We start from the raw sequence: 18,349 nt of genomic DNA, 5'->3' as shown, positions 1-18,349 counted from the left end.
AAGAAGCTGGCTAGAAAAATAGTACAGTTCTCTAACATGACTACCAGGATTTTAGTGTCTCACCCACCTTGGGAGAAGGGTCAGTTCCTTCCAAAAATAGTGAACACTTTCCTTGTCTGTACAGGGCCTAGTATGCTGTCCTTCAAGGCTCCACATTCTTAACAGTGATTTTCCCAGTTTCTCCTCAATTTCCCGCAATCTAATCCTGAGGCTTGGAAGTTGCCTGGAAAATGTAGATCTGCAGGAAAATTAGCAGCAAAGCCTGGGGCCTGGGGCAATTTATGCACCTGTGGTCTGCCCCACAGTGAGCCTCCATTCCCTTCGGTCATATTTCCACTTGCACACACATTTCCCCCCTTCATGAACTCACGGTGCTGAAGATCAGAGAAGCCCTGCAGTTTGAAAAAGCAGGCAAAGTGTGACTTTCCCCTGCTTGTTCAGGGAAAGCGAAGCAGAAACAGTGTCTGTTTTATGTATTGTAGAAGGCTTTCATGGCCGGATTCAACTGGTTGTGGTGGGTTTTCTGGGCTGTGTGGCCGTGGTCTGGTGGATCTTGTTCCTAACATTTCGCCTGCATCTGTGGCTGTCATCTTCAGAGGTGTATCACAGAGGGAAGTCTGTTACACACTGTGTCCAGCTGTTCTACTTCTCTGTCTCAGGTCTACAGTCATGATCTCGAAAGTTCTAAACAGCTTGGGTTCAGAGGGTTTGAAGGACCATTTCGTCCAATGCTGTCCAGTCTGCCAGCTAAAATCCCCAAGGTCTGCTCCCTGAGCCCCACAGGGATGAGGCAGGTGACAACAAGAGACAGGGTCTTCTTGGTGGTGATACTCATCTTCCAGAATGTTTTTCTTATGGCTTGCCTGGCACCTACTCTGCTTTTTACCCAAGGATTTCGTGTAAGGGTTATCCCATCCCATATTTTATGGTCTTTTTCCTGTCTGTTGACTCCATTAAATTCCAAATTCCAGAAACCTTTAATGGCATAAAACTATAACTATTTACAAAGTAAAACAAAATTACTACTAACATGTAGGATTCCCTCTAGAGCCGAGGGTCTTGTAAAGGAATCTGTCAACTGTCTCTGTGATGAATGGCTGGGAGTTGCTGAGAAGAGACGCTACCAGGTCCCTCTCTGATTTCGCCCTTTGCCTTCCTGATGGCTTCGAGGAAGGCAGGGCGATGGAGAACTAATTGGCTGCATTTGAGAAGAACGTGTTCAGTCGATTCCGGAGAGCCTTCGTGACAGGGGCACGCTCGGTTTTCCTATGGCGTGGTTGTTGTTGGCATGGTCTCACAATTCTAGAACCAGGGGGCATTCATTGAAAATGCTGGGGGGAGGAATTAGGACTAATAAAAGGAAACACTTCTTCACGCAACGTGTGATTGGTGTTTGGAATATGCTGCCACAGGAGGTGGTGATGGCCACTAACCTGGATTGCTTTAAAAGGGGCTTGGACAGATTTATGGAGGAGAAGTCGATCTATGGCTACCAATCTTGATCCTCCTTAATCTGATATTGCAAATGCCTTAGCAGACCAGGTCCTCCGGAGCAACAGCCGCAGAAGGCCATTGCGTTCACATCCTGCATGTGAGCTCCCAAAGGCACCTGGTGGGCCGCTGCGAGTAGCAGAGTGCTGGACTAGATGGACTCTGGTCTGATCCAGCTGGCTTGTTCTTATGTTCTTATGTTGTATCTTCCTCTCGTTTGGGCAGTTGGGAGAATATTCAATCGTGCCATCATGAAAAATCTGCGTCAATGGGGAGTAATCAGATTGTTGATGTATTTGGGCATAGAGCCGGGGAGAGGCGGTAGAATATGGGGGAGTAAGTTCTCTGGGCTCCCGCAAGGAGCAACTGCCCGTCAGTGTCAGGGGTCCATGGCTTTAGGATCCGGAATGCTTGGCTCTCATCTAGCTGGAGAAGGTGATCCTTGTTTTATGGATTTGGCTGAGGATTGGCCATCTTGCACGACTGAAGGAGCCCGTGCTCCTGGACTGTGTCCCCTCTTTGTCAATGGGTATACGTTTCTGAAGGGTTGCCAGCCCCCAGTGGTGGCTGGGAATCTCCTGGAATCACAACCGTTCCCCAGGCAATAAGGATCCACTCCCTGGGCAGAAATGTCAGTCCCAAAGAGTGGATTCGATGGGATCATATCCCTGCTGGGCACGCCTTCCTCGCTAAGTTCTCCTGCTAAATCTCCAGGAATTTCCACCAAGGGGTCAAAATGCCTCAGACTAGTCCTCCTACTTTAGAAAAGTGAGTAGGTAGGGCTGCCAGCTCTAGGTAAGGAAATACCTGAAGATCTTGGGGGTGGAGCCTGAGGAGGGTGGGGCTTGGGATGGGGAGGGGCCTCAACAGGGTATAAGGCCAGAGAGTCTACCCTCCAAAGCAGCCGTTTTCTCCAGGGGAATCGATCTTGGCGGTCCTAGAGGGGGAATCTCCAGGTGCCACCTGGCGGCTAAATAAAAGCCACGCTGCACCAAAAGGTGGAAAGGGATAAACATCTGTAAGTCTTTAACTCATACAGCCACCTAAATAACTTACTCTTTCTCTATTTTTACAGATAATAACTCAAGATCATCCAGCTAAAACTATATTGATATTTCTCAATAAAGAAAATAAACAAAATATTATCTGATTTTTGTCTCATTAACAAAACTACTACCATATGCAGTAGAAGAAGAAGAAGAAGAGTTTGGATTTATATCCCCCCTTTCTCTCCTGCAGGAGACTCAAAGGGGCTTACAATCTCCTTGCCCTTCCCCCCACACAACAAACACCCTGTGAGGTAGGTGGGGCTGAGAGAGCTCCCAGAAGCTGTGACTAGCCCAAAGTCACCCAGCTGGCGTGTGTGGGAGTGTACAGGCTAATCTGAATTCCCCAGATAAGCCCCCACAGCTCAGGCGGCAGAGCTGGGAATCAAACCCGGTTCCTCCAGATTAGATACACAAACTCTTAACCTCCTACGCCACTGCTGCTTACAAACCCTGAGCTTCTGCGGTAAACAGGTTTAGCAAAATACATATATTTTCTGAATATATGCGATGCACATTACGGCGTTTAACCGCCAGGTAGGCTGTTATTTCGGATCCCCTTCTTCAGGCCCACTTCTCCAATCAGCTTTCTGCCCGCGCACAGATATGCTGCACCTCCAAAGGTTTCCCCAGAAACATACTGGATGTTTTGCAAGACACAGCGCAATAAGGAATCAGTTCTTATGCCTCTCCACCAGCACTGTCACAGGCTACAGAGACCCCGATATGGATGCTTTTCTCTTGCTTCAATCAGGCCTTCAACCTGGAGGCTGCCACTCTAGAAGCGGGTGGTGCTACTCTATTCAGATCTCTGTTCCAGAGCCCCGTCCTTGCGCTAAATGAGAGCTGTTCCGGAGCCAAGTGCTCGCCGTTGCAGGTGAAATGACCAGATATGCGTGTCACACATCAGTGGTTTGGTCCTTGTATCCTCAGCTCCAGCAGGAGCCGTGGGAAAGAGGGACCCCTGGAGATACGGTTTGAGGCCCCGAAGCCCTGGATCTGAGCTGTTCGACTGAGTCTGAAGAAATTGCTAATGCAGAACTCAGGCGTCCTGCCGGCCTTCCCACAGCTTGGCAGCCGACCCCACGTTCGAAGGATAGGGCTCGTGATTCAGCAAATGCCTTCAAGCCTCAGGGGTGCTCAGGGGAAGTTTGAAGGGGGTTCGGTTCCCTCTCTCAGGGTCAAGAGAGGCCGTTTTTTAGGTCTTCAGAGTGTGTGCCCACCTACTGATCTAATGACGAAATGCCAAAAAATAGTTACAATCACAGCAGTATATTTTACATGCTTACAGGCAGTGTGGCCAGGTAACGGGATGCAAGCGGGGAAGTCGCATGAGGAAGATTTTCTTGTTTCAATCCTGTCAGTGTATCTCTGAGACTGTATTGATAACTTCTGGAGTTGCCAGCTTCCCTGTGGGGCTGGATTTCTCCTGGAATCACAGCGGACTTCCAGATTACAGAGGTCAGCCCTCCTGGAGAAAACAGCTGCTCTGACAGGAAGACTCTACAACAGTGATGGCGAACCTATGGGCACGTGCGCGTCGCCCCCACCCCGTGTGATCCCCCGGCAGAGGCCAGGCGCATGGGGGAGAGGCCGGACACACGGGGAGAGGTCTCCTCCTCCCATGACAGGAGTGCTTGTCCTTCCAACGCTGGCCTCAGTATTCAGGTTGAATTGCCGTGTTGGCACTTCGCAATAAATAGGTGGGTTTTGGGTTTCAGTTTGGGCACTCGGTCTCTAAAAGGTTCGCCATCACTGCTCTACAGTGAGCAGCAGTGGCGTAGGAGGTTAAGAGCTCGTGTATCTAATCAGGAGGAACCAGGTTTGATTCCCAGCTCTGCCGCCTGAGCCGTGGAGGCTTATCTGGGGAATTCAGATTAGCCTGTGCACTCCCACACACGCCAGCTGGGTGACCTTGGGCTAGTCACAGCTTCTCGGAGCTCTCTCAGCCCCACCTACCTCACAGGGTGTTTGTTGTGAGGGGGGAAGGGCAAGGTGATTGTCAGCCCCTTTGAGTCTCCTGCAGGAGAGAAAGGGGGGATATAAATCCAAACTCTTCTTCTTCTACAGTATATCACAGAATCTACGAGAAACCAAAGTCCTTTCCAAGGTGCACCCACAAAATCATCAGGAATTGTCCAAGCCAGAGCTGGCAACCTGAACGTTTCCTTTGAGGATAACATTGCAAATCGAAATGTGAGACCCTCTGCGAATGCAAGATCCAGCCAAATGGCCCTCCGGACCTCTGCAGTTGCCAACTCCACCGGAGGAATTCCTGAAGGTTTGGGGACAGTCAGTGCCTCCGGAGAGGGGGATTTGTGGAGGGATTTGACCTGAATTCCAAAACACCTGTCACCTGAAGCTTCTATTGTCTCCAAGGGAATCGTTCTTGGTAGTTTAGAGATCTCAAGTTGTAATTACCAGGGAATGCCGGGTCCCACTTCGGGGCTGGGAAACCACTGCCCCCTCATGTTGACGGATGCTGTTGGAGGATGCTGCAACTTTCCGTGCCCAGACCACAAGTCCCAGCTCGGAGATTTTGAGTTCCCACAGCCATGTGGGCCCAGCGTCTTACTTTCTCCTCCACATAATCACCTAAAAGCACTCTGTGGATCATAAAAACCTGGCGTCAGACTTCAAGGACAGCTCTGTCAATAAATTTCTGTCAAGAGAGGTTCCACGGAGCAAGTCTGCCCAAAAGTCAGCCCTGGGGGTGGGTGTCTGCTCAGTCAGCAGTGATTCACAGGGAACGCGGAACAGCTTCAAGACGTGGTCCTGGGCATGGAATTCAGCCGGCATTTGTTCTTAGTTGTTTAAAAAGCACGCTTTTCGCCTTTATGGTTGAAAAGACAGGCTTGACAGTATGCAGGCAATGACAAAGGGGTAGCAAGGTATCTGCGGGTGATACCTAAACTAAATAAAAGAAGATTTCTGTGGGTCTAAAATCAGGTGCTTCTTCACGCCTCTGACTAACAGCAGCAGCCTATATTGCACAAAATACAAATCATGCCCGTGTGCTTAATGTGAATGATGTGTGTGGAGTGCAGAATTCATCTTGCTGTAGCACAGAATTTGTGTTTTCTGGGTAAGGAATACAAAGCGGCACTCATACCGCAGGCAATAGTCATCATGCCGTTCGATGCAGAATTATCACTTTTTATTTCAGCTCCTGCAGGAAATGCACTCTGTACTGGGGGGACTCCCAGAATTACAACTAATCTCCCAATGACAGAGATCAGGTCCCCCAGGGAAAATGGCTGATCTGGAGGGTGGACCCTGTGACAGCATATCCCACTGAGGCCCCTCCCCTTCCCAAACTCCACCCTCCCTTGACTCCACCCCCAAATCTGCAGGGATTTCCAAGCTCAGAGCTGGCAACCCGAGCTTACCCTCAGAAACACTCTCCTCTTCTCACGTGTCCAGGCACTGAATGCAAATCCTAGGCCTCACCCCTTTTTAATTGCAGCTTACATTAAACTCACGGATTCCATCTGCAATTAAGATTCCCCAAAGTCCAAGGCTGGGCATTTTTTAATGCCAGGTCAGAACCGAGATGCTCAGAAGCCTAAGAAATCTTGACAGGTCAGGGCAGAACATGGTAGAATGTGAGTTTGTAGCTAACAGTATATGCTACCTAATAGAATACAGTTATATGGGCCAGACTAATAAAATACAGGTTAGTTGATTTCTCTAGCCCGTTCCAGTGTGCAGCCCTTAATTATTTCCCAACTCCACCTAGCCAGCGCAACTAAATGGTGCAACTAAATTGACTCAGTCTAGGCTACGACTGCCAGCCCTGAGTTGGGGAGGGGGGGTGGAGTTGGGGAAGGGGGGAATTTTGGGGAAGGAAGGGACCTCAGCGGGGAATGTCCACCCTCCAAAGCCGCCGTCTTCTCCAGGAGAACTGATCTCTGATCTGGAGATAATTTGTCATAGCAGATCAGATGGAATTATTGGTTGGCAAGTCCAGGCGAGGCCAGATTTCAATGTGATGCGGACAGCCAAGCAAACTACGTGGAACTCGCTGCCACAAGGTCAAAAGGTGGGTTTGAAATGGGATTGGGCAAATGTATAGAGGAGAGGTTTTTTCACTGGCTGGTAGCGAAGCTGGAAGAAACTCGTGGCGCAGAGTGGGACGCTGCAGCACTGCGGTCCAAGCTCTGAATTCGACCCTGGCTGAAGTCGGTTTCAGGCAGCCGGCTCAAGGTTGACTCAGGCTTCTATCTTTCCGAGGTCAGTGAAATGAGCACCCGGCTTGCCGTGGGTAAAGGGCAGACCACTGGGGAAAGCAGTGGCAAACCACCCCACAAGCACCACCCGCCTAGTCAATGTCATGATGTGATGTCACTCTGTGGGTCACTAATGACTCAGTGCTGGCACCGGGAGCAGCCTTTACCTTTTTAAATAGCCAAGATAGCTGCCTGGGACCTCCAGGTTTTTGGAAACTGGGGGGCGGGGGGAGGCAGCGTGCCAGTGGAGGCTGCTGCTCTCTGGCTCTGCTTAAGACCTTCACAGCAAGCTGACCGCCGTTGGAAACACAATGCCGGGCTAGATGGGCCAGCTGCTCTCATGTATGCTGGCTTAGTCCTGCGGAGCTGCGGTGCTCAGCAGCTTGCTGAAACAGGGCTTTCCGCCACGACGCGTGAAACGTTAGCACACCAATGTGGTGCCCTAATGGCGCATGTAAACCTGGACACCCCAACGAGCCACGGAGCCACGGGCCTCGCGAGGAAGTTCTTGTTTCTGCCTGCCAGCTTCGCGTTGTCATCGGGTCCGACTCCCCACGCTCAGCCAGTCCTTTACATTACAAGTGTTTGATCAAAATTCCATTTTCAGTGGCAGTCTGTTCTCTCTCCCTGGCTGGGCCATAAATAATTCAATTGCTACGGACGCTCCTTCGCTGCCTGGAAATTTATTTATTTCATTCCCTTCCCTTCGGTTACACGTTAAGTGACTTAGCCCATAAAGAGAAATTACTCAGCAACAAACAATAAAAACTCGGAATCGCTGACCTAGCAGCATCTGGGCTGGGGGAAGCCCCTGCGCCGGAAACACCCCGAAGAGAAGGGGGCCGGGAGGGCAGAAGATTCCACCAGGACGAGAAAAAGGAGGGTCTACTGGTGGGTTTCCTTTGGGGCTGGGGAGGGGGGGAGGGAGGGAGGGAGAGGGCAGGGGGTAGGGTTGCCAATTCTGGGCTGGGAAATTCCTGGAGATTTGGATGGTGGAACAGGGAGACCCTGGGTTTGGGACGGGAGGGGTCTCCGCAGGGGGCAACATGATAGAGCCCACCCAGTGGCGTAGGAGGTTAAGAGCTCGTGTATCTAATCAGGAGGAACCAGGTTTGATGCCCCGCTCTGCCGCCTGAGCTGTGGAGGCTTATCTGGGGAATTCAGATTAGCCTGTACACTCCCACACACGCCAGCTGGGTGACCTTGGGCTAGTCACAGCTTCTCGGAGCTCTCTCAGCCCCACCTATCTCACAGGATGTTGGTTGTGAGGGGGGAAGGGAAAGGAGATTGTAAGTCCCTTTGAGTCTCCTGCAGGAGAGAAAGGGGGGATATAAATCCAAACTCCTCCTCCTCCTCCTCCTCCTCCTCCTCCTCCTTCTTCTTCTTCTTTAGGGAGAGGAGGGGTCTCAGCAGGCTTTAATGCCATAGAATCTATCCCCCAAAACAGCCATTTTCTCCAGAGGTCGGATCCTGATTGCCTGGAAATCAATTATAGTCCTGGGAGATCTCCAGGTGCTACCTGGAAGTTGGCAAGCCTAGGAGGCTGTCGTGCTTAGAAAGGAACACATCAACAGGGGAATGCTTATGCTGAAGCTAAGAAAACAACCAGGGATGGAGGAGGGCAGGGAAGAGACTGTGGCCTCACAGTAGAGTTGCCAGCTCCAGATTGGGAAGCACCTGGACATTTTGGAGGGCCAGAGTTTGGGCAGTGGTGGGGTCTCATGCCATAGAGTCCACCTTCCAGAACAGCCATTTTCTCCAGGTGACCTGATTTGTGTCACCTGGAGATCCACTGTAACCCCAGGAGGTTGGCAACCCTGGGGCAACCCTACCTCACAGATAAAGGGACCAGGTCAGTGGTGGGATTCAGCCGGTTCGCCCCACTTCGGCAGAACCAGTTGTTAAAATGGTGCTTGTAAACAATCAGTTGTTAAATTATTTGAATTCCCACCACTGGACCAGGTCCTATGGGAGTGGCAGGGCCTGGGAGCGCTAGACCTGAAGAGCGGTCTCCATGCACTCCCTGAAGCGATAATGGGCCACTATTCGGTTCTGAGAAGCAGTGGCGTAGGAGGTTAAGAGCTCGTATATCTAATCTGGAGGAACCGGGTTTGATTCCCAGCTCTGCCCCCTGAGCTGTGGAGGCTTATCTGGGGAATTCAGATTAGCCTGTGCACTCCCACACCCGCCAGCTGGGTGACCTTGGGCTAGTCACAGCTTCTCGGAGCTCTCTCAGCCCCACCTACCTCACAGGGTGTTTGTTGTGAGGGGGGAAGGGCAAGGAGATTGTAAGCCCCTTTGAGTCTCCTGCAGGAGAGAAAGGGGGGATATAAATCCAAACTCTTCTTATTCTTCTGATGCGAAAGGTTCTAAGTCACTCAAGGCTGGCCAGCAACCCCTCAGAAGGAAGGAGGGACTGGGGCAGCTAGTACCCCTCCAGTAAGAAAACAAAAGAGGTGGTTACCGACTGGGGTACCAGAGGAGGGCCCCTGGCGTTCTGGCCTGGTTCCAGGGAGGAGAACGGAATGGACACTTTCACCCCCTCCCCTCCCCATTCTACGCCCAGGAAACGTCCTCAGAATCGAGAGCCGCCGTTCATGAACGTGCTTCGGGGTGTTTCGCATGGGCGGCTCGCGGATGCTGGGAAGCAGAGGGGAGTCGGTTTGCCGACAGCGGGTGTCTCCCTGGCACACGCGCAGGCGAGTTATTAAAACTTAATTGAGCGGATGGGAACAAGGCGGCTAATTCAGCTTCCCAATAATGGGAGCTGCTGCTGGCCTGCCCGGAGCACGAAGTGCCGAGAGAGGGAGGGGGGTGCGAAGAGGGAGAGCGGCCTCCTGGGCCCTCTCATGCCACAGACACAGACACACGTGGAAGGCCTGGCTGGGAGGGAGATGGGGAAGACGTGGCAGCAAGAGAAGGTCTCTGTAGCAGGGACCGAGCGGCTCTCAGCAGAGGCCTGTTGAAGACCAGAGACAGGGAGATAACCGAGAGCTCTTGCTAGCTCAGCGCTGACGCTGGGGAAACGTCCTAGCAACCAGTGGATTCTCATTAAGTTTGGACAGGGCTGTGAGGAAAAGAAAGATGATCCCTCTCTCCGTCCTAACCTGGCGCCACCTGTTTGTCTCCGGCCTGCCCGTTCGGTCCGGCAGGGCTCCTGTTATTCTGGACATGGGGAGCCCCGGGCTTCAATCCCAAGTTCTGGATTTCTTCCTCCCTGGTACGATTCCCCAAAAAGGCACTCCACGGGCACCGGCTCCCTTTCCGTGGCTCAAAATCTGCAGATAAGACCACTGCAGAGAGATGTTTGCTGGCACCACTAACCGGAAAAAGCTTTTTCTCCACAGCGTGTGCCATCCTGGGAGATCGTGCTCGTCCCACCACCCCGTAGTGCTGCGGCATCGCCTCAGATGGTCAGGGAACTCACAGCTTCCCGGTGCCAAAGATGAGAAGCCCCCTCCGTCCTCCTCCTCCTCCTCAGCTCTCCCATCCTTCAGCCTCAAGCAGAGCCTGCAGTTTCCACTGGCAAGATAATAAACAGGCCTGCCTGCCTCCCGCCCCAGAGTCTCCCGCTATCTGGGAAATCACTTGTTCGTTCTTTCTTTCCTGATTAGAACCAAGCCCAAAATGCACATGCCCCCTTTCCCTGCACACACAGCTGCCTTCCACCGAATCAGAGCCTTCGTGTACTCTGGAAGCAGGCGGCTCGCCAAGGTTTTCCCCACCGCCCGGTTCTTTTTAACCAGCGAGGCTGGGGGTCAGGTGTGGGGCCTTCCACAGGAAAAACAGGGGCTCTTTCACCGGCATTATGTCTGCAAACCCAAGCTCAGCGACAAATATCCAGGAATTTAAAAGCCCAGAGCAGGCAACCATACCGTGTTTCCCCGAATATAAGACAGTGTCTTATATTAATTTTTGCTCCCAAAGATGTGCTATGTCTAATTTTCAGGGGATGTCTTATTTTTCCTGTGTTCTGTTCGTCGGGCATGCTTCCAAACAAAAACTTTGCTACGTCTTACTTTCGGGGGATGCCTTATATTTCGCACTTCAGCAAAACCTCTACTATGTCTTATTTTTCGGGGATGTCTTATATTAGGGGAAACAGGGTAGGTTGAAAGGGAGCAGGGAGGACAGCCCCCCCTCCAAAGAAGGCATTCTCTCCAGGGGATCTGATCTTTGTAGATTGGAGATCAGTTCTCATTCGAGATGATCCCCCTTCTGGCGGTTGGCAAGCCTGGTTAGGGTCGCCAGTACCGGCCTGGAATGGCAGAGCTCATCTTTGACCTGTGCAAAGAGACAACAAAGGCAATAGCATCTCTGAGCATGGGCAAAGTTCCTTTCCCTGAACAGTAATGGCTGTAGCTAGCGCACACGTGTCTGAATCAGCTGTGAACAGCCCAGGGCTTCATAGAAGCATACTCAGCCTTAAGGAGGACAATGAGGAATCTGACATGGCTGAAGACTTTCCATGCCTTTGGCTCTGAAGACTTTCTATTCCTTGGCTCCATTATCAACCGAAAGGGAGGCGGCAACTAGGGAATCAGAAGGAGACGGAAAGAAAAAAGGGCAGCCATGAAGGAGTCGGAAAAGTGGGGGGACGTGTCTCTGGCCACCAAGGTCAAGGGGATTCATGCCACACTTTGGATGGGTGTGAAAGCTGGACAGTGAAGAAACCAGGTTCCTTTGAAATGCAGCGTTGGAGGAGAGTTCTACGGACATCACGGATCGCCGAAAAGATAAATCAGGGGGTTCTAGATCAGCTCAAGCCTGAACTGTCCCTGGAAGCTAAAATGAGGACATTGAAGCTGTCGTACTTTGGCCATCTTATGAGAAGACAGGAATTCGGGCCCCTGGCATCTGGGTAGAGCTATTAGAAGCTAAACTGCAGCCCTCGCAGTTCTGGGGCCGGGATCTGATGAGATGTCCGGGGGCTGACTAAAAGGAGAGTGATTGGTGTTTGGAATATGCTGCCACAGGAGGTGGTGATGGCCACTAACCTGGATAGCTTTAAAGGGGGCTTGGACACATTTATGGAGGAGAAGTCGATCTGTGGCTACCAATCTTGATCCTCCTTGATCTGAGATTGCAAATACCTTAGCAGACCAGGTGCTCAGGAGCAGCAGCAGCAGAAGGCCATTGCTTTCACCTCCTGCATGTGAGCTCCCAAAGGCACCTGGTGGGCCACTGCGAGTAGCAGAGTGCTGGACTAGATGGACTCTGGTCTGATCCAGCTGGCTTGTTCTTATGTTCTTATGTTCTTATGAGAAACTAGAAGATAAGCCCATGGGATTTTAATGGAAGAGGCAGCTAGGGTTGCCAATTCTGGGCTGGAAAATTCCTGGACACTTGGGGGTAGCTTCTGGGGTTTGGGCAGGGGTGGGATTCAAATAATTTAACAACTGGTTGTCTACAAGCACCATTTTAACAACCGGTTCTGTCGGTGTGAACCTGCCGAATCCCACCACTGGGTTTGGGGCGGTGAGCAACCTGTGTGGAGTATAACAACACCACATATTCCACTCTCCAAAGCAGCCGTTCTCTCCAGGAGAGCTGATCTTTGGAGTCTGGAGATTCATTGTGATTCCAGGAGGGCTCCAGGCCCCACCAGGAGGTTGGCACCCCAGAGGCAGCGAGGCACGGCAGCGGTCGAAACAGGGAAGGGAAGAGCCTTGCAGGGTGGGATGTCTGCGAATGTTATACAGATTTCCGCCATTTCACCAACTGTGAAATGTCACCTACAGTTCATTTTTTCCTGAGGGTGCCATATGAGATTTTAGAGGGAATTATGATCAGAACAGCCGTTGACATTGAGGCAACCAGAAAACAGACCACTGCTGAGACAGCCAGACGGTTGCCGGGCCTGCAAGTGGGGAGGGGGCGACAGGCCCAGGGGCTCCGGGGGTGGCTGAACAGAAGGTGAGTCACAAGATGCCCCAAAGAAAGTTGCATTTAACAGGATCGGGGATGGGGGGCATACAGCAGGTCCAGGTAGTGCCCGGCAGAGGAAACTGAGCCAATAGCAAAAGCACAAACTGCCGCCCCCCCCCCCCCCGTTTCAGAGCAGCTTGACTCAGCTTTTATCTTGAGAGCCAGCAGGGTGTAGTGGTTAAGAGCAGGTGGACTCTAATTTAGAGAACTGGGTTCGATTCCCCACTCCACCACACGAGCAGTGGACTCTAATCTGGCGAACTGCATTTGTTTCCCCGCTCCTACGCATGAGGCCTGCTGGGTGACCTAGGGCCAGTCACAGTTCTTCAGAACTTTCTCCGCCCCACCTGCCTCACAAGGTGTCTGTTGTGGGGAGAGGAAGGGGAAAGGAGTTTGTCGGCTGCCTTGAGTCTCTCTCTTCTTGTTTGTTTCCGAATGATAAAATAGCTCAGGGACATCATGGATCGCCGAAAAGACAAGGACAAGGGCCCTTCCTGGGTGATCCGCCTTCCGAAATGCCCCCTTTCTTTTCTGGGGACCCTGAAAAGGAAGCTAAAACCCACGAACCATCAGGTCAAACCCGGAGACCGAAAGACCAACTGCTATAGCTCTGCGTCCAGCCACTTTTTAACTTTCTGGATCCCGTGCTTCCTGATCTAGGGTGAGAGCCCCCCAGAAGTCTTGGCCTGCAACAGCACTGCCTTGTCTCCCCAGCCACCAGGCCACTGCCGGGGCGTTTTGGCCACGTCTCCTAGATGGAAGGGGATGGATTTCAAATCTCGCCAACTTTAAATCAACACGGAGCTCCGCCGGTCAAGTCCCAATAACAATACAGCCGCCCCATCCAGCTAAGCAATCGCTTCTAGTCCTGCCGAAATAGATGCCAAGAGTAATGGACAATTTGTACATTATTTGTACAATTATATACAGGCCAGGAGGGAAGCTGGCGTGATATCACCACGTCTCAGAAGCAAAGCAGGGTCAGTTCTTGGAAGGGAGACCACCAAGGAAGGCTCTGCAGAGGAAGGTGCCTCTGCTCCTCACATGCCTTGAAAGCCCATTGCTGGGGTCACCAAAAGTTGGAAGCTAAGCAGGGTTGGTAGATGGATGGGAGACCACCAAGGAAGACTATGCTGAGGGAAGCAGGGGCAAACCACCTCTGCTTCACACTTGCCTTGAAGGCCCCTTGCTGGGGTCACCGTAAGTCAGCTGCAACTAACAACATTTCACACACGCACACGGACGCGTCAGGCCTTTCATGAAGACTCCTGGGGGGTTAAACTCAAAGCATCCAACAGACCCTGTATAAACAGACCGCATGCCGCTCATCCCAGCGCGCTCTTAGCGATTCAGGGCCCTGAGCAAAAGTCCAGGATTGGGTCCCAGACCCTGTGCCAACCCACGGCTGTGCCCGCAACCACTGCTGGGTCAAAGCTAGAAAGCAGGCAAGGAGAGGCCCACATCTTATGTACGGTCAGCCAGGAGCTGCTGCTAGATGGGGCAGGTCAAGTGGCGGCAGGAGCCCGTTCTTCCAGCCCCCTGCGAGGGGAGGCTGTGGACATTTGGGTCCCCGCCAGTGGTGGAGCTTGGGACAGCTGCCTCCCCCTCTCCCGCCGCCCTTTAGCTAAGCTCTTTCCAGAGCACCATCTGAGGTGTGCCTGTTCTTGCTTTGGCCCCATTACCTTTTGCCCCACCCCCGGCCTTTGTGCCTCATCCAAATTGTCTGAACTTAGATTGTTTATTTTGTTTTGTTTTATTAATTTAATACCCCCACCCTCCCCAGCCTAAGCCGGACTCAGGGCTGCTTAGATACGTCATTCCAGAACATCAATCACTGTAATTTCTTTGGGGGCGGGGACCTGGTTTTCTTGACGTCAGGAAGTCCCAGGGTCTGCAATGGGCCGGCTAATTAACTGGAAAATATAAGTCTAAGGGTTCCCGCCTCCTGGGAGAGCAGGCTCTCGGGGGAATCCTGAAAGAGCTCTGAAATGAAGTGAAAAGGAAGCCGTGGGTGGAAATCTGAGGAGGCACCAGGCTTTCGACTCCAGCTCTGATGTCAGGGAAGATGTCCAGCCGGGGGCAGACCACAACCCCAACACCCCCCCTCAAAAAAAAACCTCCCCACAGCACGCGCAGTCAACTGCACCGAGAAAGCCAATCTCTCAAGATAGCCAAGGTTGCAAAAATACCACGATTCTAACACCAGGATTTCTGAGGCTCGGATTGCATGTACACACGCCACCAGAGAAACATAACCCCAGATGTTCAGCCTTCAAACATCGGAATTCAGGAAGCCGCAGGGAAGATCGCTGCTATAAAATAGCGCTGCAAATACTTGTGATTCGAACACTGCAGAATACTTTTTTTAAAAAAAATGATGCAGTTTAAGGAAATGCCTGGGTTGGTTTCAGAGAAGCTTTTCTTTGAATCAAACTCCCTCCCCCTCAATGTCTCCTTGCAACTCCTGCTTGCACGGAATCAACCTATCTCACGCCACCTCATGCTGCGGGCATCTCTTACCCCAAGGCAGGAAGCCTTTTCCCACTTTTGTCTTCAAGACAGTGTCACAGAGACACCTGACCATCCAGATGTAAGGGGGGGGCGTCTTCTCTCCCCCCCCTTAACAATAAGAATTTCAGAAGTGCCCCGCCGGATCAGACCAGTGGTCCATCTTGCCCGGCATCCTGTTTTACGCAGTGGCCAACCAGTCTGGGGGCGCGGAGGGGGGGAGGCAGCCTGGGATAGCCCAACCTCGTCAGACTTTGGAAGTTAAGCAGGGTCGGTACTTGGAAGGGGGGGGCTGCAAGAAGCCTCTGCTGAGGAAGACGATGGCAGAACCACCTATACTTCATCACTTGCCTTTAAAGCCCCTACCTGGGGTCAACATAAGTCAGCAGCAAATTGACGGCATGGGACGCACACACGCGCACACAACCAGTTTGTCAAAGAGAACCAATAAGGCCTTTCCAGAGTACTGCCTCCAAGAAAAGTTGACAGCACCCAGACCTGGAGGCTCTCATTGTGTCTAGCTACTGCTGCTGTCCTGACTCCATCCCCTCTGTGGCATCACTTCAAGGAGAACCTGGAAATCCCGCCTCCTCAAGGGGGGTCATGTGATCGGGACTTCCTGGTTTGAGACGGCAGAGGGCATAGAGTGGTGGTGCTTTGGCCAACCAAATCTCTTGGGAGAGGATCATGAACACAAGCGACTCACCCGAGTGTTGTCATGGTGACAATCGTGTACCAGAAGGCCGCAGGGATGCTGGTGAAGTTGGTGGCATGAGTCCCCTTCTCCGCATAGAACATGACCGTGGCGAAGATGATGATGGCCATGGTCAGTGAGAAGAGGAGGAAGCCCAGCTCCGAGGCACAGCTCTTGAGGGTATAGCCCAGGATCCTCAGGCCTTGCGAGTGACGCGAGAACTTGAAGATGCGGAAGACTCGGAAGACCCGCAGCGTCACAAAGGCCCCGCTGACGTTTTCATTTTCCGGCATCACCAAGCCGATATAGTACGGCATGATGGCCACCACATCGATGATGCTCATGACGCTTTTCATGAATTTGAATCGGCTGGGGGCCGCAAAGAGGCGCATGAGATACTCAAAGGTGAAGATGAGGACACAAGCTGTGTCCAAGCAGTTGAAAGCTTTGGGGAACCGGTCTCCACAGGGCAGGTGGCCCTTCTTCCCAGGAGACTGTGGGCATGGGATGGTCTCCACCACGTTGGCAATGACCGACACCGCTATGAAGAACCCAGTGACATAGTAGAAGACCAAGGCCATGGTGCTGGTGTGGGGGTTCTCGAACGCTCTCCAGAGCCGTTGGCGGAACGTGCTGTCCAGCGGCAAGGCGGTGTCAGTGGCTATCTCCGCTTCTTCGTCCTCCGCGAGACGTTCGGCATTCTCCTTTTTGCGGTCGCGGTATTCTTCCAAGCAGCAGTCGCCGATCAGCTCCGGGATGATGCCGTAGAAAGACAACTCTTCGTCAAAGGCCTGTATGCACTCGTGGCGAGGGTAATGCAGCCTGCCGGTACGGTAGAAATTAAGGATGTGACGGAACATCTCTGAGTCACGATCGAAGAAATACTCCTGGCTGTCTTCGTCATAGAAGAACTCCTTCTCTGAGCTCCCCAACAAGGTGTCCGGGTAGCGGTCCAAAGTATTTTTCCACGTCTGGAAGCGTTTCCCGCTGACATTAACCACCAAGATCTCATCACTTCGCCGTTTCTTGTCAATAGGAGGCTTTGGCATGGGCTTCTTGGCCAGTGGGAGCCAGCCCACAGCCGCCGCCCGGGCAAAAGGTAGCCATGTGGCCACTCCAGCAGCCATATTGTGTCAATTCAGTGGAGAAGAGAGCCGGTAATAAAACGCCACATCAATCGCACAATCCCGGCTGAGCTCCGCTTGGGACAAAAGGAACTGTTGAAAAGAAGGTCTCTGATGACGGCCAATTTATTTGACTGTGGCTAGGGGGGGATGCATGACAGGGCCCTGGAAGCGGAACGGCCGCCCAGCCAAGCATCCCGTCTTGGGCCTGCAGCTCCCCCGGTATCCCCAGATATGATCCCGGCAAAAATCCGTCGGAAGGGGTGCCTCTGCTCTCCCCTCCCCCAGTGCAGCAATATCCCCAGTTCTTTTCCAAAGGATGTCACAAAAGTGTCCCCCGTCTCAGATTTATTCCGGCAAGAGCACTATCGAGGTGGCTACAACTTCAGAAGGTGTCGGCAGAGATTAAAAGAGCGTCATGCTGACAAGGAAGGCTCCAGCGTTCCTCCGCGTCTCCATCCATCCAGCGTGGACCGGAGTGGGATCTGCACCGTGCCGCTGCTGTTTCCTCTGCTGTTGTTCCTTCTTGGATTCTTTCTTCTCAGGGAAGCAGAAAATGGAGGGGCCCATAGAGCAAGAGAAGGCCACCTTGGTTGACGCCCTCACTTTGATAGGGGCAGGTGACGCAGTGCTGGGGGGCACGGGGGGGGGATGGGGGGAGAGAAAAAGAGAGAAAAAGGCAAAACCGTGAGGAAGAATAGTGCAAAGCCGAGCTGCGGTGTCGGGAGCGGATGCGACAGTTCTGAAGTTCAGAGCAAGCTTAAGTTTCTCCGAGTGGAAACCATAAAACCTCTAGGAGAGATCTGACTGGCGTTCTAGTTTTATGGAGGAGCAGCCTAGAACTTCTCCGATGCTGGGATCTAAAGACTGGGCAGTGAGGCGGGATCTACAGGATTCCCTGAGTATGGGATCTGTAAGAAGGGGGGTGTCTGGGTTCAAGTTCCGGCTAGGGCTGTTTTCCAGCTCTCAGGTTGCGTGCTAGTGAATTGCGTGTGTGTGTGTGTGGGGGGGGGGGGGCGGGAATGGAAGGCTGACTTCTAGATGCTGCTGTCCTATTGGAAGGGGAGTCCAAAGGGACATTTGAGGAAGGGTCTGTGCCAAAGGGGTGGGGGTGGGTGGGAGATCTTTGCCAAGAAGCAAAATGCTGCCATGTGTTTCGGGGGGGGGGGGGCGTAGGGGGGCAGAAGGGGCAGTCCTGTGGTTGGGGAGGCTGATCCAAAGGGGAAAAAAATTGGAGGGGAGAAGAGAGCTACTAAAAAAACCACCATCGGGGTCCAAACAAACTTTCCCATTAACTCCTCGTCTCCCGGGCGGAGTGTCCCTCCCTCC

At 52.4% G+C, this 18,349-nt stretch overlaps 1 protein-coding gene across 1 annotated transcript in view; it reads right to left on the bottom strand.

Moving 5' to 3' along the window:
* Positions 1-18,349, bottom strand: part of KCND1 (potassium voltage-gated channel subfamily D member 1) — an 89,434-nt gene that overhangs the window by 70,565 nt on the left and 520 nt on the right. Inside the window, exon 2 of the mRNA XM_048491875.1 lies at positions 15,909-17,651. Coding sequence (XP_048347832.1) covers positions 15,909-17,023 — 1,115 coding nt within the window. The 5' untranslated portion in view covers positions 17,024-17,651. The remainder of the gene's footprint in view (positions 1-15,908; positions 17,652-18,349) is intronic.

Source organism: Sphaerodactylus townsendi, linkage group LG03, assembly GCF_021028975.2.
Source record: "Sphaerodactylus townsendi isolate TG3544 linkage group LG03, MPM_Stown_v2.3, whole genome shotgun sequence".
In the NCBI taxonomy this organism is placed as follows: Eukaryota; Metazoa; Chordata; class Lepidosauria; order Squamata; family Sphaerodactylidae; genus Sphaerodactylus; species Sphaerodactylus townsendi.
Note: the sequence above shows the minus strand (reverse complement) of the source record. Positions and strands in the feature narration are given on the sequence as shown.